The sequence below is a fragment of the Plectropomus leopardus genome, chromosome 14 (assembly GCF_008729295.1).
Source record: "Plectropomus leopardus isolate mb chromosome 14, YSFRI_Pleo_2.0, whole genome shotgun sequence".
Lineage (NCBI taxonomy): Eukaryota > Metazoa > Chordata > Actinopteri > Perciformes > Serranidae > Plectropomus > Plectropomus leopardus.
In genome coordinates, this window is record NC_056476.1 from 13,219,415 (window position 1) to 13,243,642 (window position 24,228).

At 41.0% G+C, this 24,228-nt stretch overlaps 1 protein-coding gene across 5 annotated transcripts in view; it reads left to right on the top strand.

Annotated features, from left to right (window-relative positions):
* Positions 1-265: 265 nt before the first annotated feature.
* The window catches only part of qkia (QKI, KH domain containing, RNA binding a), a 98,151-nt gene continuing 74,188 nt past the window's right edge, over positions 266-24,228 (top strand). For all 5 annotated transcript variants that reach the window (XM_042500784.1, XM_042500783.1, XM_042500786.1 and 2 more), the window contains exon 1: positions 266-674. In XM_042500784.1, the coding sequence (XP_042356718.1) occupies positions 530-674 (145 nt within the window). In that variant the 5' untranslated portion in view covers positions 266-529. The remainder of the gene's footprint in view (positions 675-24,228) is intronic.

Genomic DNA, 24,228 nt, shown 5'->3' on the forward strand with positions numbered 1-24,228 from the left:
GAAAAGCAGAAGAATTAAACGTGTGCTGTTCTGTGTTGACAACATTTCAGGGGCATTATGTGCATTCCTGCGCACTGCACACCATTGGCCAAAATTTCTGTCAATCATTCCACCAGCCACCCTGCCCCGCCCTCCTGGCTCAGACTCGGGTGCCCATTGGTTGTCCTATTAGTCCCCTGAAAGCCCCGCTGGCCAATAGCCGTTGAGGAGGACGGAGCCTTTCCGGTGGAAGAGTCTCTCGCGCCTACAGTGGTGGAATCGAACGTCCCCGAGCGCACACGGCGTAGAGGAGAGTACGGCGCACGAGTCTCTGGAAGGAAGATAACGGTTTCTTTTTTTGCCCCTCTCCACTCAAACAACAAGAACAAACCAAACCTGAATTTTTAGGGGGGGTTATACAGTCTTCACATCATAAGGAGGAGGGAAGCGAGGGATTGGAGCCGCAAGTTTTTTTTCTTTTTTTTTTCTCCTTTTCCTAAAAGAGGATTCTGTGTTTCACGGTGGTTTGTTCTCCGCTCTCGCCGCAAAGATGATGGTCGGAGAGGTCGAAGTGAAGGAGCGACCGAGGCCGAGTCCCGACTATTTGATGCAATTATTAAACGAGAAGAAGCTCATGACCAGTTTGCCAAATCTCTGCGGCATCTTCACACACCTGGAGAGGCTTCTCGATGAAGGTAAGTGGCAGTCTGGAGAGGTTTGGTGGGGGAGACGCTGGGGAGGAAGGGGAGGGAAGCGTGACCACGGCGCAGTCCGGTTTCGGCACGGCTTCGCTGGGCGTCCCTGCTGCATAACGTTAGCGAGACGATATTGCTGACTACGGCGAGCACAAAAACACTCACAAGTTCCCCCGATTGACACCTCACATCACCCAAAACAGGAAATCTCCAATCCCGACTGACTGGTAAACCCCAAACAACAGCTCGAGATGTGGATTTGGGAGTTGTGTTGCTAACGTTGGGAGTTAGTTTCTGCACTCTTGACTTTGTGGCGACGAGACGAAAACTTTCTCTCACGCACTTAGAAAAATCAGAACAGCCTATCACTGTCAATGTATTCACAAAAACAAATCTCTGTGAGGTTTTGGAGCTCCCTCTGTGTTTTTAAAACCTCAATTAATTTAAACGGGGCCTGAATCCACATGTTCAACAGCAATTTAGCTCGGGTTAGCCACATTTTAAGCTAGCGAGCCTGGGTGTCTGCATTCCGTTGAACTCTTCAGGAAAACGGTAGCGTTAACTTAGCTAACGCGTCCTCAGATAAAGACTTAACAAGTCGACGTGGCGTTACGGGCAAATGTCATGAATTGTTAGAAAAGTTATTATTTTTTTCGTAGGGCTTTTTGTGTTAGTAGTTGCCCAGCGGCCGAGCTTTAAAGCGCGGAGGAATGTGTCTGCTTGTTGCCCAAACAATAGCCAGTGAGTTGCTGCTGCTGCTGGGAGGGGGAGTGCACGAAGATTATTTCAACCGTCTAACTTTTTCATTAAAAGGGCCACCGTTTTATTTTTCTCCCTCACCAAGCCGCTACAATATTTGTATTCGAGCGAGGGTTGTATTTCCTTCCCTTGCTACTGCAGCAGTCGTCGTGTGTGTTTTTTTTTGCCAGTCAAGCGTGCCCTACCAAAAATTGCGTCGCCTTTTGTCGGCGGCACCTTCCAGACGGGATTTGTCTGTCTGTGTGTATTTTCTACGCGTTGTCACTGATTTGGGCACAAGCGGCTGATGGACGAAGCTTATTCGCCGTTTCATGTTGATAGTATCAATAACATAAGCTGGTCTAAGCGGAAGGTTGGACCTATGCTTTATGTAACTGAGCTGGGGACACTAGAGAGCGCCACAGCCCCCTAGCAGACTGTCCCCGCGCTGTGTGTAGTGTCGGACTGGACACCATGACACACTGATGAATAAAAATAACAGGCATTATGACTTCTTCACGGGATAAACGAGCGCTTTGCTCGCAGACAGCACAGCAAACAGCAGTGCACACTTCATAGTTTCGGTTGCATGTCTGGATGAGTAGGCTCTGTAGTATGTAGTTGCTAAACCGGTCTGCAAAGATTTTCTTGCTTCCTTGATGGGGGATAAACAAAATAGTTAAAGGCGTCAAGTAGACTATTTCCTCTGCCTCACCACTACAACAGTGCAAAAATACAATCATGTAGCACTGAAATTGCCCCTACTCATATTGAGTTTGAATCTGAATGTTATTTTTCGTGTAATAGCTATAGTAAGGTCCCTTAAATCTGACTATTGAATGCCACAGACACTGTGCGAGTCTTAAAAGATAATGTATTGCTTTTAGTCTGAAAAATAGCACTTCAGTTTCAGGTTGAGAAAAAACAAGAGAGACAAATTCCCCGATAGCAATTTCCCCACAAATGTGCAACCAGTTTTTGTCATGAGGGTTCCCATGGTCTTAGAAAACTTAGAAAAGTCATGGGATTTCACAATCACACTTCCAGGCCTGGAGAAGTCACAGAATGAGTAAAAATCCTTGAGTTTTGGAAGAACCATGCAAGATTATTGATACAATTTCATTGTGTATAACAAAACTTAAATAATAATCTTACATGGCTGACCTTCCACATAATAATGTAGCATAAGGAAAATTAATTTTCTCTATGTAATGTAATTTCGTTGACGTAATGCAGCTCTATTATATGTTGACGACATTTTGTTTACCATCATTTATGTTTGTCATTATCTTTCTGGGTTTGTCTTCCTCTGTGCCTGCTAGCTGAAATTATGTTTGAAAATAATTTGAATCAGTTTGGATCTGATATTTTTGGAAAAGAAGTTTAATTCCTTTCCACACCCCATAAATGTTTTACAAAAGAGGCATCATGAAGTTGTTGGGTTTTTTTTCTGAAAGAGCAAATTGCTTTATTGGACTTAGTTGCGAATGAGGGGTGTGCTGATGTTTTCATTGCGGGGAGAGTCAGGAAGCAGACTTGTTTTCTTTTTCATCCCGACTCCCTTTTGCCATTTCCCAGCCCCCATAGCCACGGACCCTAACAATTGTCTGAACAGTAAAGAATGGAGCTCGTGCACACTCTGTGTACCTCTCATTTACTCTAAAAACTCAGCCGTGCTGCCGTTGGCGTGCTGTGTGAGCCAACCCACAGAAAGGAAGGAGCTGTGATTTGGCTTCTGTGTGGTCAGCAGTGATTTTTTTATCTGATGTAAAATATACATTTTACATTTACTGACTTTTTAATTAATTTATTTATGGGACTAACTAGCTGTGGTAATAAGGGTTTGGGCTTTTGAAATAGCCTGTTAATTCAATAAAATCATCAATCTTTGTTTAAATTTTGTATTAAAGTTTGTTTCTCTGTGACTTCATTAGTCTTCCAGTGTTATGAAGGAACAGAACATTTTGAATGCAGCTGAGGTATTGAGCATTTAATACTGGGCCTTTAGTCACTGCTCTTTGTGCTTTATTTGTGAGACTAAAAAGTAAGAAAGGAAATACATTGCAGTAAATACTGAAGTGACAGATTTAACATGTATAGGCACATAGTAAATACTGCTCTACTAATTTTATAAGTTGGGATTTACGGTTAAGGATCTATGTTTTGCTTCATTTGCAGTAATAAAGTTAAAAGCAAGTGCTGAAAATAAATTGGTGGAACTGTTTTGCTTGTCACTTTTTCAACATGTGGCTTGATTTTTTGCACAACACGATTTTGTGGCTTTGGAGGAACCGGTCTGCCAGGGGTTTAAAAATCAATCCTGTAATACTGGACTGGCCTGACGATTTTGTGCAGCGCTCGGCAGATAAACGCTCCCCCCTCTGGTGTTAAAGAAATCATGACTAGGACACTGGTGACACACCAGCTTCAGTCTCACTCCTCTAACACTGCACAAGTCTGAGGTTTACAAGCGTTTCCACAGCACCAGCCCAAACTTTACCCTGCCGCCAGAAATTGCGTGTGTGTGTGATGAAAACCACCCCAGTGCAGAGGAGGCCTGTCTGACTGTCTGGTTCCTGTTAGGGGCGGTTTGGTCTGCTTTCCCCTTTGAACAGGGCTGTAGTTCTGATGCGATATTCAGAACCAGCCTCCTCCTACTCTTTGTCCAGTACTGATGAAAACTGACCCCACCCTGGGTAAAACCAAAAGCACATCCAGTCTCTGTGATTTTTATTAGTCTGAAAAAGAGAGAAGAAAACTGTAACAGTAACTAATAGCCCTTCCCTTTGGCTGAATACTCTTAAAATAGTTGTCGAGTGTGTGTTATTTTTAATGTGTTGCGCTATGTGCCCAGTGCCGTCAGATTTCTGCAATTCAAGAAGCTCAGAAAATTTATTTTTAATAGTTCTTTAATGGTAGCTTGAGGTTGATAATTGTGTGATTTTAAAAAAATTAAGTATAATGACAAATGAAGCATGTTTTGTGACTGTGGTTTATGCCAGCATTTAAGATAAACATCACACTTGACTGCAACTTCCAGTCAGACGGGATAGACTCCAGAAGGGAATCTTTAACTTGTGGTATTGTGGTGTGAATCACGTTTGATCTGAGAAGTCATTTTCTTTGGTGCGTGTGTGTAGTTTTCTCCTGTGAGTGTGTTGCAGGAGGCCTCTGAGTCAGATCTGTCTCATTGAAAGCGACCGTCTTTTCAAGGTGACAAGGAGAGAGCAGATGCAACTTGAAAAGCTATTTATTCTCAAGCAGACATAGAAACATAACCAGTCAGGGTAGAGTTATCACAAAATAAAAAGAAAGTCCAAAAAACCTGAAGATAATGGCCGTCCTAATTTGTCAACAAGGCATCAGTCGTCTTTCCTCTACGTTTTTGTGTTGTTGATTAAATCACAATGACGCTCTTCCCTTCTGAGTAAGTACTGTTTCATAGGCTTAAATGTGATTGAACATTTTAAATGCCCTCCTTTTGTTAGACTCACCGGTGCTGAATACGAGCAAAAAATCTCACTAGTTACGGCTGAGCGCTTCAAACTCATTCCCAAATAGTCCATTTCTCAAGAGTATACCACTCCGACAGCTGTCTCCCTCGCCCACCCTCCGTTTTTTGCATGTCTACACAGCTGTTTCCATGGCGGAAGAAAGCTGACACCACCCTTGTGTGTGACGACTGCTCCCACCCAGCTACAGTGGCGTGAGTGCATGGACGCCCCTGTTGCGCTACCAATATGTGTGTTGTCCCTCAAGGTCACTCTGGCCGATTGACAGGCCCCCTTTGAAATCCCCTTGCGTTGCAGTTGTTCATCTCCCTGAGGTGACACCTGCTATGGAGTTTTTTTATTTCTCTTTACGATCTGCCAGCCAACAAGCTGCTTCAAATTGCTATATTTTCTCTTGGCAGGAGGAGACAGCCCATATAACATCTAGAGATGTAGCCTAGTAGTGAAGTGCAGGCGCTGTTGTAAGGTAGCGAAGCATAGGAGAGAAGGAAGGTTTTTATTTTTTTTGTTGTCTTGAAATTTGACGAGTGTTTCTATGGGGACAGAATGGTTAGACTGATTGAAAATATTTATTCCAAGCTCTTCTTACCTTTCCTTTACAGGCTCATTTTTGATCTTTGTTTGAATAATAGATTAAATGGTCCGTTGTTCCATTGCACGCTGTGCGGTGGAGCCACATGGTGCTTTGTACCATTTGTTCCTGGCTACAGCAACCCCCCCCCCCCCCCCCCTTTGCATATACAGTTTTGTGTCTGCTTGTTTGTCTCTGAGTGCCGTGATTTAACAGGACCTTCCCGGGAGAGCTGTCAGCGTTTGGAGGACAAACTGTCTGCTGTCCACTGTGGTGCCTGTGTAGGGAACTGGTCCTTTGGGAGAAGCTGTTTAGAGAAAAGATTTTGATGAATGGGAGAATGCTAGAAGTGTGCGTTTTGTTTTCTGGCTGATGTCTCATATTTCTCTCAGTCTGCTCATATGGTTCTACTCCTTTTTTCCCTAATAATGACGTCATGCTGTGATGCATGGCAACAACAAGTGTGGCTTAAAGCAAAATTGCTACTGGCCAGGAGCACCATAAGTAGTGTGGAATCAGTAGCCGTGCATCCCGAATGTTTAACGAACAGCCCCGGACTTTTCAGACTCTTCTTGCAACTTACTGCTCAGAGTAAACTGTCAGCGGCTCTGAGCAGCACAGTTTGTCTCTTTCCCTTCGCTCTCTCTCAGCATGATAAAAAAACTATAATATAATGTATATAATGTATAAATGCGTATCTATCAATCTATATATGTGTGTGTGTGTGTATGTTTATATACACACACACACACATATATATACATATACTAATTTATAAATGTGCAGTAGTCATTGCAACATAGCAGCCTGTCAAAATAATGCAGGTGTGTGTGTGTGTGTGTGTGTGTGCGGGTGGTCTGATCCGCACTGCTGAGTAAAGCACCAACGAAGCGGCGCTATTTTACAAGTTTAGAGTGAGAACAGGCTGGCGAGGTAATACAGCAAAAAGAGTAGAGGAGAAATAGTTGGGCTTGCAGTTCCAGGTGGAAACATCTTAGTGATTATTATATATGTACTTTTCATTAATGTAAGACAATGTTTTTTGTGTTTGGCAACTGTTGGATATGTAATTTTTGGTCAATTTTATTTTATAGTAATGTTTACATTTCATACAGAATCTAAATCTCTTCATAGGTTAATGTTGTTCACAGACTAAGAAAACTTACGGATGATTTTTGTGAAATTTTTACTGAATATTTGAAGATGAACTATTTCACTACAGTTCACTATTTCTTTTGACATATACAACTATAACAATTAATTTGTTTCAATTGTATTCTTGAAATTAACAGAAACATTTTCTCAGTATTTTTTTTACATATCTTTAAGAATATTTTTATCGCAAAAATACCCTATCGCCCACTCCTAGTGTCTGGCTGTGACCGCACAGACAGAAGTCTCCCACTGTAGGTTGACCCTTGGCGTTTCCTGGCACAGATCTAGACCTGCACTAACCTCTGACATGCAATCAATTCAGCAGGTAACAAGACTGAGTACTGCTCGCAAAATAAGATACAGCTTAGAGCCGTGAGAGAGCACAGGAAGAGAGAAATGGGGTTGTTAGGCCAGGACTGTTGTTGCAAGCAGAAACCTGTTATATCCCCCCACCCCAGCCCGCTTTTCTTCTCCCCACATTCTCTCCCAAAGCACCACTTATAAGCTGGAATTTAATTAACCGAGAGCCATTCTGTGAGCTGGTTTACTGAGCCGTCGCCACCAGTGAAAAAGCAGAATTGGAGGCTTTGTGTGCTGTCTTCCTCTGTCTGCCTCACATGGTCCCCTCTTTCTCAGTGTCTCCTCCCTGGTAATAAATTAGGTGGTGGCATAAGTCTGACAGGGTGAGGTGTAGGGGTGGTGGCAGGACCCAGCATCACCTTGCCTGTCTCCCTTCCGACGTGCCACTGCCTAGCAGCCCTCCTATCCAGAAGCCCCACCACCGTGCCTGTGCGAGCGTTAGTCCCTGTTCTAGCCCCAAACCTGGACCCGTTTGCTCCCCTGGCCCCACTCCAGCCCCAGCAATGCCACCCCCCAGCGGGTGCTGTATGATAAAGTCATCCAACGACAGCTCCGGGCTCTTATCTCGGGCCTCAATCCCGTGAGTGCTGGGGCCTCCTTATCACTGCTGCCTCTGCCTGGCCTCCTGTCTCCATGCCCTACCCTGACTGCCTGGCTGACTATCTCGCTCGCTGTCGCCAAAACTAAGTGTCTTCCCTTCTATTACTGCCGGCTGTTAGACAACACATTGCTTGAGGCAGTTTATCTCTCTCTTTAAGAAAAAAAAGCCTCCAGCCTTAAAGCAGAGCAATCACATAAAAAATAATGTATTTTATTTTTTATTTAACCTTTTATTGAACTAGAAAAAAAACTCTTGAGATTAAAAATCTCTTTTTCAAGAGTGTCCTGGCCAAGACAGGCAGCAACACAAGTTACAGGCAGACAACATGGAACAAAAAATCAAAATAAATGACTCCAAAACAAGCAATATAAAACACAAAAAGACCATAAAATGAGGTAACTACAAGGAAGGACTTATAAGTACGTCAATATATGCTATAAGTGAAACACAGAAACTAGAAAAACTAAAGGCCAGTGCTGCAACAGTTCTTTAAAACGGCTTAGAGGGACCAACAAGGGCAAGTCTTTCTGCAGGAGATTCCACATATATAGAGCTGTATACATAAAGTCTCTTCTGCCAAACTCCATACAAACTCTAATATTCATTATTCAAAATAATGTACAAGGTAACTAGATGCACAGTGAATTTTGCTGAGGAGATTTCAGTGAGTTATTTCTATCAAAACAAGAGTCGTAGTTCTGTGCGTAAGTGTGTGTTCTAGATGGTGACAAGCAGTGTTAAAGAGGAAGATGAATTAAGGGATGTTGTAATAATTATGTCACAACAGCCTCCTGACACAGACCTTTTCATTTAAGTGAGTTGTCTATTCTCTTTTTCTGAAACCGTGGCTCCTCCCTTTGTCCTTGACCCAAGTTATGTCCGCTTTTACCATCTTTTTCTTCTATTTTGTGTCTCATGCAAAAACATTTACGGGAAGTAACGCCCATTTCAGACAGGAATGGACTACGGAGAAGGCGAGTCAGTGGTTTGTTTTTCCTTCAGACAGACAGGGAGAAGGGAGGGGGGGCTGTTTTCTGGCTGTGGTGACAAGAGGAGCCTGCTCTTCTTGTGCCCTCTCCCACAGAGGTGGGTCTGTTGCTCAGCTTTCTTTTTGATTTATTTAGATTGCATCATGAATCATAGCTCCTGTTCCTCCTTCACACACTTGTGTGGATCCGCTTCACACACAAGATTTCTCAGTGAGGAGAAGTATGGGCCCCACCCTGTTACATTCTTTAAATGCTTCAAATAGCGCTCCCACCCCCCTTGCTCACAGTGGTCCCCCTTATTGCCTCGATCTTTCTTTTTGAATCTTCGTTTTAAGCGTCTGAAGAGTCACAACAGATATAGCGTCTAACAATTAGGTTTTTCAGGAATCATACCAGCAACATTTGTCACCGTTTCCTGTTTTCTTCCCCATTTTTATCATAGAAAAATGAGCTGAATGCTCACTCTGTTCCTCTCTGACTGCGCCCACCCCTCTGCATTCATTTTCTCTCTCCTTTCAGAGGAGGAATGGCAAGCGAACGTTGGCAACCAGCTCAGGAATTTTACCGGGAGCACAGTCAGAGCACTTAACCTCCAGCCTGGTGTTTGTTTTCCTCACACACTCTCATAGTGTGTTTTAGTTCAGCTTAATGTGAATGCCATCCACGGTGAGGCACAGGAACGTCTACTTTACTTTAAATACCAAAAAAGTGTTGAATGCATAATTTTTCTGTAATTTGATTCGTTTTTGTTTCACGGCTGCCGTGAGCAAGCTCCATTCCACTTGTAAAAAAGTATTAAAGTTTCCCTAACTCTTCTAGTTTTGTGACACACTCACCCCTGTTTAACTGATTGTTTATTTTTGCGCTATTTCCCCTCATCGTTGTCACACAGGGTTCATACAAGGTGCTTGAAATACTTGAATCAATACCTTTAAAATCAGATACTTTTGAACTTGGTCCTTGAGAAGGAAGTAGAGTACATTTGAGAGGAGAACAGAATGGTGCATTATTTTGCAACGTATGGGATTAATGCTTTAAACTAGGAAGCAAAGAACAGCAGTGATTACAAATATTTGCTAATGTTGTATTACCAATTGGTTGGTAAACACCAGTAAATAGTCGGTACAAGAATGTTTCACCAGCCTGCAAAACCCTCACACCGGAGGAGCATCAGCGGTTAGCACGGGGTTTGAGCTGTAATTTGCCACTAAATAAGCAGCAGTTAATTATTAATACATTGATTTTAGGCCCTTGTAGCATGTTTGCTCCATTTACTGATTCGCACACTTTTGTTACAACAGATGGTTGTGGAGAAAAAACATCATCCTTAAAAATACAAATGAGTGATTGAAAAAATACTTTGAAGTCCTTTTATTTGACTCGCTCCTGTCTGTAAGAACACCGGTCCAAACTCTCTAGTCCAAGAGGTTCACTAGCCCCATCCCTCTTAGACACAGCCCAGTGGATCAGTCTGCCTGTGGTTTGCAGCTTGTGCCTTGGTTTCTCACTAGTTGCTGGCTGGCCGATAAATCAAAGATGAATAATTTACCTGTCCCTCAGCAGCCCGTGTTGTTTCTGTGAGGCTTGGCAAGAACAGGCGGTGCTGCCATAACCTTCCCTTAGGGCCACAGAAAGTGAGGTGGCAAGAGGTAGTGAGATTCCTCAGCAGCATTTTGCCATCTAATACAAAAGCACCGGGAACTCTAATCTCAACTAGTTTCAGCTGCTTCTCTCACACTCTACAGCTTCAACACATTTTTTAGTCCTCACATGTCGAAGTTGTGTCATACTATTCACAGTTCTCCTGTTGCTCTGTTCTGCTCGGTGTTCACTCTGCCATTGTTCATTTGAACCATTAATCAAAAGCTAATACATGTTTTTGTCAAAAGGTGTTTCTCAGCTCATATTTTGCACTGTATGTTTCTGCAGCATTTGCTTTAATCTGAACGTTTACTTCCGTCACCATGTCGTGCTGTTTATACACTGTTAGATTAACCTTCCATGTGACTCTTGAACTGTCACCATGACATTGTCTTTGATACATCTGTAAACGGTGTCCAATCTTCTCTAGAGAATTGTGATATTTTTTGGTCTGTCCTTAACAATTAGGCTTGTTTTCATCTCTGAGAAATGTTTTTTAGAAATGGCAAATGCTTCGGTTTGCCAATCATGTTTACCCAGGGCAGTCGTTCAGCTGGCTTTGTGTCTTGAATGCAGATGATGTCTTGTAAAAATGTTTGCTACACTGTTTTTTGGAGCTGTTGTCCCTTTAGATTTCACTGGGTCTTCCTTTGAATGAAATTGAAATATTGAATGAAAAGTCTTTCTTGCGTATGTTGAGCTGCCAACTTGGGACGGCTTTTCAGCACTAAAGACGACAAATTTGTACCTAAATCAGTATTTTCCACATTTCCCAAAAACAGCTGTAAATATTTTTGGGATGCTTTTGACTTTAAGGTAGTAAAAGTGATGATAACCTACAGAGTACCCCTTTATTTTAGTCTCAATCAGATCTGAGACCTAGTTATCAGTTTGATTCACCTCTGGAAATGTAGAAAACCTCCAAAATGCTTTACTTATTGAATGTTTTGGTATGTTTTTAAGGGAGCTGCGTATGAGCACATTTATGATTCAGAGTCTGACTCTAGCAGCTAACGGTGATAACAGTGCTAACAATGACAGCAGTGCTGACAAAGCAATGTCAGACTGTCGACCACAACAAAGACCAGAGAAGCTCAGATTACAACACATACAGAGGGAGTGTGTCTTCATTCACTCCTCTATAAATTTACATTGCAAATAGGGTTTTGTTTCAGTATTAATCCCTTGAATTCCATATTCATAACCTTTAAAGACAGGGATTCAATCACGTGTGTTCAATGTGAAGTAGATGCACAGCAGTTTGGGGAAGAAGCGTATAGCCTCAAAGCACTCATGCTGCAAGGCTCTCTGTGAGTACAGTGAGCTCTGTGTTAGTGTGCAAGTGCGAGATGTTTGTGAAAGAGCTCGTTCCACACTGCAGTTATTCGAGTTTGTGGTGTTTTTACCACCTGTGCCATCCTTCCCCACCCTCGATCACCCACGTCAGTCAGTACAGGCTCTCAATTGGATGCCATTGCTTAAATTGTCAGATCAGAGAGAGATTGCAAGTTGCAAAGTGCTGCACGAGTTGTTGATCAGCTTGTATTGATAGATTTATGTTAATGTCGAGGACGAGGTCTTCATTCACTTTTAAGCCCCTTTTCCACTGCACAAAGAGAAAAACTAACACCCAGTGATATCTGGCTTTTTTATTGAACCCTTTGAAATTGTTTTGATGTCTTTTAAAAACATGGGAAGAAAGCAGCAAGCAACTTAACAAGAAATGGCCCAAATATTAGCAAGAAATTGGCAAAAAGTTACAAGAAAATTATCTGAAAATAAGCGCAAAAAAAGAAGAAAATTACCTCAAAAGCAATGTATTTATGCGACTCTTCATGGAAAAAAAGGGTGCTATTCACCTATGTTTTAACTGCTCTGTCTACCAATTCATTATTGTTACAGTTGCTTTAACTTCTTTTCTCATTGACAAAGTCAAACATGGTGACTGTCGAGCCTGACTAGAGCTACATGTGTTGCACATTTGTATCTTACAGTGGCTGTCTGCCCCGCAGTCTTGTGCTGTAATGTAAAACATGATTTGCTTAGCATAATTTATGCTCATGTGCAGTGTGTTCAACCCAAAGTCAGTTTAGGAGCACACCGAATGAAGTCAGAGTTTTACAACTGCAAGTGAAACTGTTATGTGACTGTTTTGTTAGTTTAGTGTTTGTCGCTGCTTGTGCTGTTTGTGGTGAGGCTTAAGTCTGTCTGTCCTTATCAGTTCAGTGGTTTGGAGGAGATTACAGAGCAGAAACAATGGGTGGTTTTGTATGATTAGACTTTAATTGTTGAAACAAAGAGCCTCTTTAGCACCGTGTGTGACATAGGAAAGACTGGCATAAAACCCCACAGATAACTGGCAGGAAAGAATTTGCTGTGCATATGAAAGGGTTAGTGAGCATGAGCCTCGTCCCTGCTCAGTTGATTGATTGTGTTCGCTGAAAGGAAAAAGGCGAGCAAGGCTGCCGAGAGCAAGGGGAGGATGGTGAATGTGATAAAGAATAGTGGGGGGAGACAGAGGATTCCTATGTGTTGTGAATGAGGTCATTTGGTTGGTTATGAGGAAGGTCACTGACCCCTCCCTCAGCTCCACACTCCACCCCTATGTCTCTCACTTCCTCCCCCTCAGCTAATGATACACAATGGCTTTTTGTGCTTTAATGGGCCAGACGCACACACTGGGTCATTCCTACCAGTTCACACAGAAGTGTGCGCACAAGTGATGTCTGTACAATGAGTCCAGTAGGTTGCAATGCATTTATATGTATTGCATTAATCACTAAGTTTATAATCTTGGTTGCATGCGCAGGACTTGAGTGTTGTGAGCTTCATGCAGATAAGTGATGTTGTTAGTGCAACCCAAGACCCCCCATCTATTCTGTTGCTCTCTCAGTTGAATGGTGATAGTAGCAACAAGTTAAAGAAAGGCTCTGTAATCTTTTCCTTACATTTTTGTTTTCTAGAAAATTTTCCAGTGGTAAGACTAGAGTTGCACCAATACACTGGTTTTAAGGTATACCGTGATACAGAAGTTGACAATTATCATATTGCGTACATTTATTTTCGATATTGAAAAAAATGCAGCTGTACAGAAAATCTTACCTTTATTTTGCTTATTTTCAAATGAGAGACTTTTTACATACTTTCACTGAAATAGTTTCAATTATAGTGATGAAATGTTTGTTCAACCAAAAGAAACCCTTTTGTTTTTATTCCTTCCTTTAAAGGGTCTATTTGACTGATAATAATAATTCTGTAATATCATGATACTGTGAAACCATTATATTTTCTGAGACAATTGTTGTACTGTGAAAATTTCATACTGTTGCAACCCTAGTGATGACGCAAAGATGGCTTTTTATCACAGAGTAAACAGGGGTATGTTAACATGATTTGGAGACTGGGGAGGGTTGTAACACTTTCAGTTTCTCTAATCAGGAACAAGCTACAAATAACCTAATTTGCTTTGCGCATGTTTAGTTTAGTCCTCATTCCTTATGTCAGGAATAAACACCTATGGCAGATACACATAGTTTTTATAATGAAAAAAAACATTTTTTAAAATTAAAAATAGTATATTTTTTCATCTCATTTATTTTTGGAATAGCATTGCCTGTTATATAGTATTACAGTTACTATGTGTCTATGTAGATATCTTTCATGCAAGTTGTTGGTGCTAATATTTTAGCCATTGGCTTTAAGGTAAGCTAGTGTCTGGGTAGTTGTTACAACATGTGATGAAAAAGAAAAACTCAGTGCAGTACAGGAAGCACAAACAAACATGTACAGCCAAGTAAGCAAACACAAAAGTGCAAGACAAACACACAAACAGTCAAACACAAACATTCACACACAGTGTCGAATGAAAAGCTTTAAAAGTTTTTGTCAAAATCCTTATTTCATAATGTTAAATTTCACCCTAGGCTGTAGGCCTACTATGGGGTGCATTGTGACATTTCATTTCTTGCGTTTGAGACCAAACCATGCATTTCCTGTGTTACAGATAAAGCAGCTACACCATTTAACAGAAGACACGTGTAATTAGTTTGTACTACAGTTTTAAAACACTGGCTAAAAAGTGCTCTAAGATACAGACAGAAAAGTGTTAAAATAATCCCTGGTCTCCTTTACACAGAGAATAGCATGTGTGTATTGGGATAAACATATCCGTTTGTATCAAGCCAGTTCAGGGCCATTTCCTTACAGTTTCCTATATCCTGCCCTTTGTGACTGTACAGCAAGTAAAACAAAGTAAACATTATTATGTCGAGTACATAATAAGTGCACATGTTTTAGGGTTTAGCTGTAGTCAAACAGTGGGTCACATCTTAGGTTGCTAACATATGAAATAATATACACACGGGGGAGTGTGGTGGGATTGCAAGAACGAAGCAGAAGCATCCAGTTCACCTTAAAATATTTTTTGCAGTTTTTGTTGTTCTCTCAACTTGATCTAGCAAAGTCAGGCAATGTTTTTAGTGTAGCTTAAATTGGTAGTGATTGTGGTCGCCAGCAGCACCGACAGCCGTCTATTTCTAAACAGGCTGGTTTCATGATAAATAGAAAGATATCTATTCTATTTGTCATGACACTAGTCTGTTTTTAATAACAATTGTATAGTTGCAGCAACACAGCTGTATGGTTATACAATTTTGTCATTTTTTTTCTCCTTCATCCCTGGATACGAAAAAAAGGATTCCAAAAAGGAATCCATCAAACATGCTAACACCTGGCATCATTGTGGAGATCCACTCAAGGACACCCCCACTTAACACCCCCCTCCTCCTGACCCTGACTGTGATCCTAATTACTGGGGATTGAATTCTGGATGCACCTCTGACCTCAGACGTCTGGGTCATGTCAATGAATAATACACTGCGGCTAGCATTCTTGGTTACACAGTTCACAAATAGTGAATGGATTACCAATGTGAAGTGACAGTTACTCCTGTGTGCAGAGACATTCCTGCTGCTATGTTTGGTCACATTAACTCCTAATTGAGTTAAAAGAAGTTATTATAGATAGGGATGTCCCGATCGTATCAGTAACGGGCCTGATGAAGTCATTTTTTAATTCACTGGGATCTGTTATTTTGGGCATGCGTCCTGCCTTACATCCTTTACATCTGCTGTCATACAGATGTCAGGAACGATTTGTAGCAGATATTCAGGTTTTATTGTAATGCTGCTACTCCAATAAGTAGAAACTGATTTTTATTTCCATGTTCAACTTAAGCTGCTACACATCTTTAAGTGGAATTGAAATTTTTGTTGTGCATTTTTAGTGAACTAGTTTTACTATAATGCTGTAATAAGTGTAATTATGACCCTTTTTTATGTCTTGTGACTGGGGATGTTAGAGTTAAGCTATAACACTACTTTGAAGTAGAATTGTGATTATATTACTCATTGAAAGTGTTTTGTATGTTTTTTACAATTCTCCACTAAGTGGAATTGAGAGTAATTTCTTAAGATATTTTTTGTTTACTTTTTTGTTTTTCTAAAAATGAAACAAAAAACCCTTGGACGATGTTTGGATGCAGACATTTTTTCTTGCAGTACATTGCAGAGCTAACTGTCTAGCATACATACTGGATTCATTTAAATAACTTTAAAGTACTTGAAGTTTGCATCGTGCAGCTGTATTATCCAGGTCAATCAGCAGATACTCAATATTAAATGCCTCAGATTGGGACTGGGGGCAAAAACCTTGATCTAATTAGTTTTTTGCTTAAAAATGCAAAACCAGCTGGCTCAGTTAAATAGTATCCTTCCACCTTGTAGGTGCTATTCCAGCACACTGTGGCCTGTTACTTTAGCCATCTTGGCTCGGTGTCATAACATAGGAATGTTGCCCATAAAAAACTTACAAGGTGTTGCTTTATTGTAATCTGTGATAAGATTACAGCTGCTTCTGTCTGTCTAGTGGTTGGGTTATATTTTCTTACGGGACATGCTCACTGACAGAGAAAACAGTGATTTTAGAGATGGCGTGATTTGTATAAATTATTTGTAAACCTTAGTGGTCCTTAAGGGGAGGTTAAAGGCAGCTGGGGATGGACGGATTGTAGACACAGCAGGCGTGACAGGTGTGTGTATGAGCAAGGTGCCAGCTGTTGTTGACACCTTAAGGTGAAGAATAGTCTGCCAGGAGATGGACCTGTCTCTCTCTGTCCCCTCTAATCCCTCTCTCCCCGGCCCCTTTCCACCCTTCCTCTCCTCTCCCCTGCTCTGCTTTCTTGGAGAGTGTTTGTCTGACATGAGTTTAGGCTGTTTGTGATGGGAGCTCTTCCTGCAACCTTATTTTTATTGAGCGTCTGACACTTTCGATGAACCAGACCTCGGTTCTATCTCTGCTCCTCCTCCCTCATCACCATGTATAAATTCCTTCTCTGTCTGCACCCCAGTTGCACTCACGCACATACAGTTTGCTTTGATTTCACTACCTCTCTTATCTCTTCCTTTAGGTTTTAACATGTACATGCATCCCCCTCATTTGTTTATTTTATACTGCCATCTATGGTTGTCATAGTGTTTTCCATAAGAGAAAATTGGTATCCATTCTCCCAAGGGAATGACTCATTTTTCCTGGCTTTGTCTTTTACCTATTTAATTTAGTTGAGTGACTGTACAGCTCCCCTCTGTCTTTGTGATCTCGTCTCTCATCTCCAGATTTTTTCTTCACCCGCGCTCTTCTTCCATTCATTTTCTCCTCTGCAGCTTCCCTCTCTACTCGCATGTGAGGCAAAGAATCCAGCCTTGGGGCTACATTGCCTCCTTCATGTTAGGACCAGTGGTGACATTAAAGGCCCGCTACGTGGTCTGTCAGTTTGCATCAGCCCAGCTCTCACTGTCTGTGCTCAGGACCCTAGTATGCGCTTGGCTCTCCACTCAATCACTCCCAGGCTCAAATGCTGGTTGGTAGAGAACAACATGTCTGCACCCGCTGGCTGTAATTGTGCGCGTTTATATGTACTTGCAGATTTGTTAAGTCCTCACACCCAAGCTCTTTGAAGCAGATCAATGTTTAAAGGCTTAAGCATAGTGAACGTTTGGTTAATGACGGTTGTGTCAGCAGCTCTTTCTCTCCTCCCTTTATGACACTTTGACCCAGTTGTTACAGCCCCTCTGACATCTTTGTTTTTTAAATGCTCTAAATCAGTGATACTCAACTTATGGCCAGCAGGCCAAATCTGGCCCCTGAGAGGGTTCCAGGTGCCCCCCCTCAACCATTTTCTTATTCACAATAAAAATAAAGTGATTACACTAGGATTTTTTTGGTACTTTTTAATATACATAAATAACCAGAGTGCATCAAACAGCATCAAAGTAAAGCTTTTTTATTTTAAAAAAAAGTGCCGGGGAGGATCGGCCCACACACCTGTCCTTAAATCCTAGAATCATCATAAAATCCTAGAAACATCATTAAATCCCAGGAACATCATAAAATCCTAGAAATGTCAGAAAATCCTAGAAACGTCCAAAACAAATGACCTAAAATTGTAGAAACATGTATGGGGATGCTGTGTCTGGCCCCCTGTTGTTTTGCGAAAGTGGCTCCCAATCAAAGCAAGTTGAGTTTCCCTGCTCTAAAATGGTACATTCAACATGACTTGGCAGACAAAACAGATCAACTAAGTGATCTCCAGAACCAGACTACCAGACCAAACACAGCCAGAGAGCAGCTCTTCTGCAGGCAGGCAGAAAGGAGTAGGTCAAAGTGAGCTTTTTTACTTCTTTTTATTGTCAGTCCTTTAAGATAAGCAATCTTAATATCTTGAGGTGCATCAGGCACCAAGAGTTTTTTATCGTCTCACAACAGTGCCAGGCCTGTTTGTTCTTCATAGTGAATCAGTATGTACCAGTTTAACTTACGACTACCAACACTCGCACACAATCCGTCCTTGTTTCTTGGCTCAGAACAATTGAAGTTCTGGCAGAGGACCATGCATATCCATCCAGATATTTAACACATTTCTTGTATGTCTAATTTGTATTTTACAAGAGTAGGCGTTCGAAGTGATTCGATTCAGATCCTGGAAAAATGGTATGTAAGGCTCTGAAGACAATGAAGAGCCGGCACAAAGACACAACAACAGCTGCGATGCGTGTCTGTGTGTTGTCACACCCAGGGACAGCGACTGAGTGGCTGTTGGACTAAAACTTAAGATGCTAGCTACAAGTCCCGGCAGGCTCTGTGCCTGGGGATCAAACAACAGCTGACACACACGTGTATACACTTTGTGATGTAACCTGTTTGTCTTCCTGTTGTTTTGACTCATGTCCCTGCCAGGCTTTTTTATGCAAAGAGAATGCAAGCCTTGCTTAAATTTTGCGTTGTATTAAGTGCGTCACTCTCAACTTTAATCACAACTGCAAAATAAACTCAGGGCAATGATAGGTGAACATAGCTAACATAGCAGGATGATACGCTGGTAAAACCAAACATTTCTCAGTTTATTAGAGGACAACCTGTCAACTTTGAGCGTACCAGTCTTATATAGAGAGAGAACTTAGATTGGCTAAATGTTATGGTGATTTTGAAGGCTTAATTAGGTTGGACTGTTAAATTGTTTTGCATTACCCTGGGCAATGATTCAAATATGGTGTCCACCTCATTTATTTAATTAAAGGTACTATAGAGCTGCAATAATTAGTCGATCAATTGATAGGACACTTAGTTGGTTGACAGAAAATTAATTGGCAACTACTTTGGTTATCAAATAATTGTTTCAGTTATTTATTTAAGCAAAAGAAAGCCAAGCATTTACTTGTTAAATGCTCTAAATGTGAAAATTTCCTTTGTCATACATAATAATAAACTGGATAGCTTTGGATTTTTGGACTGCTGTTTGGATAAAATATAAGAAACCATATTACGTTTCAATTTTTTCTTTTTTAAATTTTTTTTTGGCAAAACAGTTAACCGATTAATAGAGAAAATAATTGGCAATAATGAAAAAATGAATCAATAATGAAAATAATAGTTTGTTGCAGCCCAAGGAAAACTGCATTAGTTTAAATCAGGTGTACTCAATAAGCTGGCAATGAGCAAATGTGCATCGAAAAGGCAGGGTGACATTGAACTGTCTTCATTAACTTTTTTTTGTTCTTGCTATTGTTTTAATTAATATGGAATCCAATACAACAAGGACACAAGCTACAGCGTTAAGCAACCGTAGCTTTGAATCAATTTCTATCTGGCTCACTATTATCAACAACTGAATATAAGATTCACAAATGTAGGAGTTATGGCAGGGCTGCTGTATTAGATTGTGAGGTTATAATGATATTTTCTGAGTAACATTAGTTTCAATGATAGCTCATTTATTTAAATGGAAGCGTGTATTAGTGCCAAATCGCTATTTTTTTAATGACAGTGTTTTGGATTATTGAATCAGAGCTGTGCTACCTAGGAGAGGTGATGTGTTACATGTATTGTTCCTTTTGAATAAGTCACTGAGGTGTTTGAGGCACCACTTTTGTCTAATTTTGATCCAGGAAAAAAGCCTCTGGCTACAGGTCAGTGTTCAGTTTCAATTTTGCTCTGTGGACAAGATGATGAGACTGTTGATGTCTGACAGTCTGTCACAGGAAACAGGATTGAAGAATAATTGCTTATGAAACGTACTTGAAGGCAGTTGTCACTCTATTTGCGTCTGTCTCTGTTATGTGGCATCAATGCTTTCTTGTTGTGATCAAGTGACCTCATTCCCTGATAATGAGAGAGGGAGAGGAATGTAGTTGTTCCCCTTCTGTCACTCCCCCACTTACCAAAACATATTAAATAAAGAGATTTTTAAAAAAAAAGTTTGTTGACATTCTCAATACTGAACTTCTGGCAGGCTCCTGCTCTGTTCCCATCTGTTCCTCCCCTTAAATCACCGGAGTCGCAGTTGATGTAAGGATTTGCTAAAGGTTTACAGTTAAAATGCAGACCCTGTCTTCCTCTCTCCATGTTTCCATTTGACAGTATTTAATTGGGATGGAAATGACCATCCATCCTTTTTCATGTTAACCCTTTGAAACCTAAGCAAATTGGTGTGATTACTTTAAAGAAAAAAAACATGGAAAGAGGGCAGTAAGCGACTCAACAACACTTGGCCTAAAAATAGCAAGAAATTAGTAGAAATTTCAAGAAAATGACCTGAAAATAGGCACAATTGTGCAGACAAGTAGAAAATATATGTATATATATTTTTTCTTTTTCTATAATATAATTTTAAACATATGATTCTAATGATAAGAAAAAAGTTTTATGGCCATTTCTCTATAGATTCTTTTTGATAATTTTGTAATAATTTTCCTTTTTAAAAATCAATTTTCAGGTCATTTTCTTTGTCACCTTTGACCACATTCTTGACATTTCTGGTGAAGTTGGTATTGTATTTTCCTGCATGTTTTTGAAAAACATCGAACCAGTTTGTTCAAAGGGTTAAATAGCTTGTGAAAGGCATCTGAAGGCAGCACAAAAAAACCTGACGTCCAACCAGGTTTTAAACAGATAATTGCTTGGTTTACTATTTGTAGACTATATAATCCCACCGAGAGCACTGTTTCCTGTGGACTGAGATAATTTTTAGAAGCATAGGTCAATTTTTGAATCAGAGGACATGGAGAGAGGTTTGATCACAGAGACATAAAGACATCAAAAATCTTAAACTGATCGTGGGGTGTATGACAAATTATCCTCCCTCTCATCTTACCGATTGGTCGTGAGCACTGTGGTCTCCTTAGTTACAGGGGTGGGGACAGGAAGCACAGTGCATGTTATCTTGTCCAGTCACATTGACAGTCAGAGCCTTTCCTTCCTCTGTCTTCCTGTCTTGCTTCCTCTTCTGACAGCTGGACCTTTCCTGCCATTGTTGCATGGTGGAGGGGGCAGCTGTGTGTCGGGGTAGAAGACACAGTTGAGACGTGTTAAATAGATGAACACATGTCAGCATTTTTAGATCTGAATGTCGGTCTTCAGTTCTTCTTTTTACTCTTTGGTCACCCTTTAAGGCATAGTCTTCCCTGATATCCTAACAAGAGCCAGTCTGCCTACTGACAGGAAATGTCAATCTTCCTAGGCCCCTCCAGGCAGCGGGCAAAGGAAAGGGACACCCCCTACTTACAGGCCAGAGGACACGGTTCCTTGGCAACACAAAACAGGGCCAAGGACCGCTTTTCCAACTCACAGACATAAACCCCATCAGCATGCATCCTGACTCTTCATCCTGTTATTCTTCCCATTCCTTATCTCGTATTCTCACATCTTGTTCAGCTCACAGCATGCATCCTGTGCCTTATTTTACATAGCATCCCCTGCATTGTTATGGTGTCTGTGAGCCTGCAAGTGCAGATGCATGTTTGTGGAAGTATGCTCTGGGCTTCGGTGGATAAAACAGTTTTGTTTCTAGATGCCGAAGTGGCGCATGTCCACAGAGCGAGACACTGACAGTGGAGTTAAATGGGTTAAAACAGAGCGGGAGAGGGATTCTTGAGTAGCACCGTGCAGCACGGCTCAGGTCTCGCTTTTGTTTGTCGGCTTGATTTTTACTGGCAGGTAAAGTCTGTGAAATGAGTTCCCACGAGATGCAGAAGAACCAACAATCTGCTTGGCTGTTTGCGCGCATGCTTTTTTCATGCTTTGTGTGTGTTCACACTAATTAATCCAGCAGTTTAAGACTTCTCCTGTCATAACGAAGCATCTCTGTTGATATGCACAGAAACACGCAGGTTATATCTCAAGGAAGTAAAAAGTGGGATCCCTCCTTGTATTGCAGCTTAGTCGAGGCAGGCTGTTTCCTTTTTTCGATCAAGTATATCCCCTCAAATTTGTGAAACCATTTTCAGCTCATGAGGCTTCTCTCTTAAAGCCAGCCTGTTAAATGACTATTGCTGTGACTTCCAATTTAACGCTACATATCGCTCCCCCTTTAGATGGCAAAAGCAGCAGTAAAATAGCCTATCTTTGCTTGGTATTTTAGAGGGAGCCTGAGTCTGCATTTGTGTGCATTAGGTTGGCTGTTTCAGCTGAGCTAGGGTGTTGGGCTACTTTAAAAGGTGAACCGAGGAGAGGAAAGTATTAACACAAAACTCTAGCTTCTGCTGTGCTGGATTAGAATATTTTTTTTGCAATTGTTGAATAATTAGCAATATCATGAATCAACCCTGAGAAGTAGCTTTTAGCTCTCTGTAAACTACCACACTAACACTTTGTGGCGCTTCCTGTAAGGGAATTTTATCTGTGTGAGTGTGTGAAAACAGTTTCTGTAGCTTTCCACCTTGCTCACTCGCCTTGAGGTGCCTCCCCTGAGTTTAAGTGTATGTGAGTGTACATGCACTCACAGGTCTCACCCCAGGATCCCGTTGAAAGTCCCCCCACGCAGAGAGTAATGAACGTTGGACCCTTGCGGCAACCATTAAGAGTAAACCATTATGGTTCAGTATCGAGCCAGCCCTCCCTGCCAGTTTCACCTCACTCTATGGTAGACCCCACTAAGTGCACAAAACTGGCACTCCTATGGCTCATTGAGCTGCCAGCGTGCCCCCCACCAGCACACAGCCCCATAAAGCAGTTCCACATCATCAAATGTGATGATCCCTTGTTCTAATTTTAGTCTGAGGTCTTAATAGCTCTGCAGATACTGTCTGAGCCACTCATTTCACTGTGAGGCGTGGGATGGGTTAGCATGGTGGTGTGAGGGAGGAGGATAAAATGGGTTTTTGCTGCAACTTTTTTTTTTAGGAATCACGTAAATTTTTAACCTGAGTGGTTGAGCCAAATGTGACTGACTGACTCTGATCGTACCTTTTTGTAAAATATGACTGAGAAAGTGATGATCATTTTTTTTTAACCCTTTAAAAACTGAACAAATTCATTGGCCCAAAAATTAGCAAGAAATTGGTATACGATCACCGGAAAATAAGCACACAAAAAAAGACAAGGACCTAAAAAGGGTGCTGAAAAAAGTCAGTGACCAAATTTTAAACATACAATGAAAATAATTATAAACATTGTTTTTAAGTCATTTTCCCCAGTTTTCTTCTTTTTTTTTAAAATTTACTTGTCACCTCTAATATTTTCATGCCGTTTTTGTGACATTTCTCGCCAAGTTGCTCAGTGCCTTTTTTCCCATGTTTCTTGGGTTTGAAAGGGTTAAATAGCTTGTGAGAGGTGTCTGAGCACAGCAAAAGAAAACTGATGTTGATCCAGTATTCAAGGGGTTAACGTTTAAAATGCTGTGTCAAATGAAAATATATTTTTTTAATTTTTAAAATTTTAAATTTAAAAAATTTAAATTACTAAATTAATTGGTCACATTTTAACGGGTGGTTTTTAAAATTAAAAATGGTAAACATAGCCAAAAATGGCCCGCCGTTATTTCTACTCTTCCTATTCCAAAGATGACTGGCATTAAACAGTGGATGAAGCATTTTGGCATCTTCTGAGCAACAGCTCTAGTCAACGCTGTTCTGTCATTTTTCCGACGCGTACCAACACTTTCTGAAGCTGCCAGTTTTGGGACCACAACAAGATTCTCCCTGACTGTTAGCATTTTTAAGACAGTCTTTGTGGTCTTGCCATCTTAGGACATTTTGTAACACTGTAATTTCTGGCCGCTTGACAGTTCTTTAATGACTTTGCCTCACTGATTATTATGATCTCAAAATTGGCATCGTAGCTCCTTCTTCTCAAGCCTCAGTTAACTTGGCCTACTTTTGAGCCGCGTTTTCCAGGACAATCGCTGCACCTGTTCATCTGTCACTCCTGGTGCTGGAGTCAAGTGACAATAGTCACTCTAGTCAAGCGGTTTTTGTTCTGTGAGCAATATATGCTGTCACTGTGAAGGTAGACATTTCATCAAACGTAAGACATCCCAACTTTTTCAAATATAATTTCCAACACAGGTTATTTTTTTCCTTGAATGGAAACTACTGTATATTCAGTCCCTTTTGTCTCACTCTATCACTGCTTCTGCTTCTTTCTTGCCTCCTCTCAG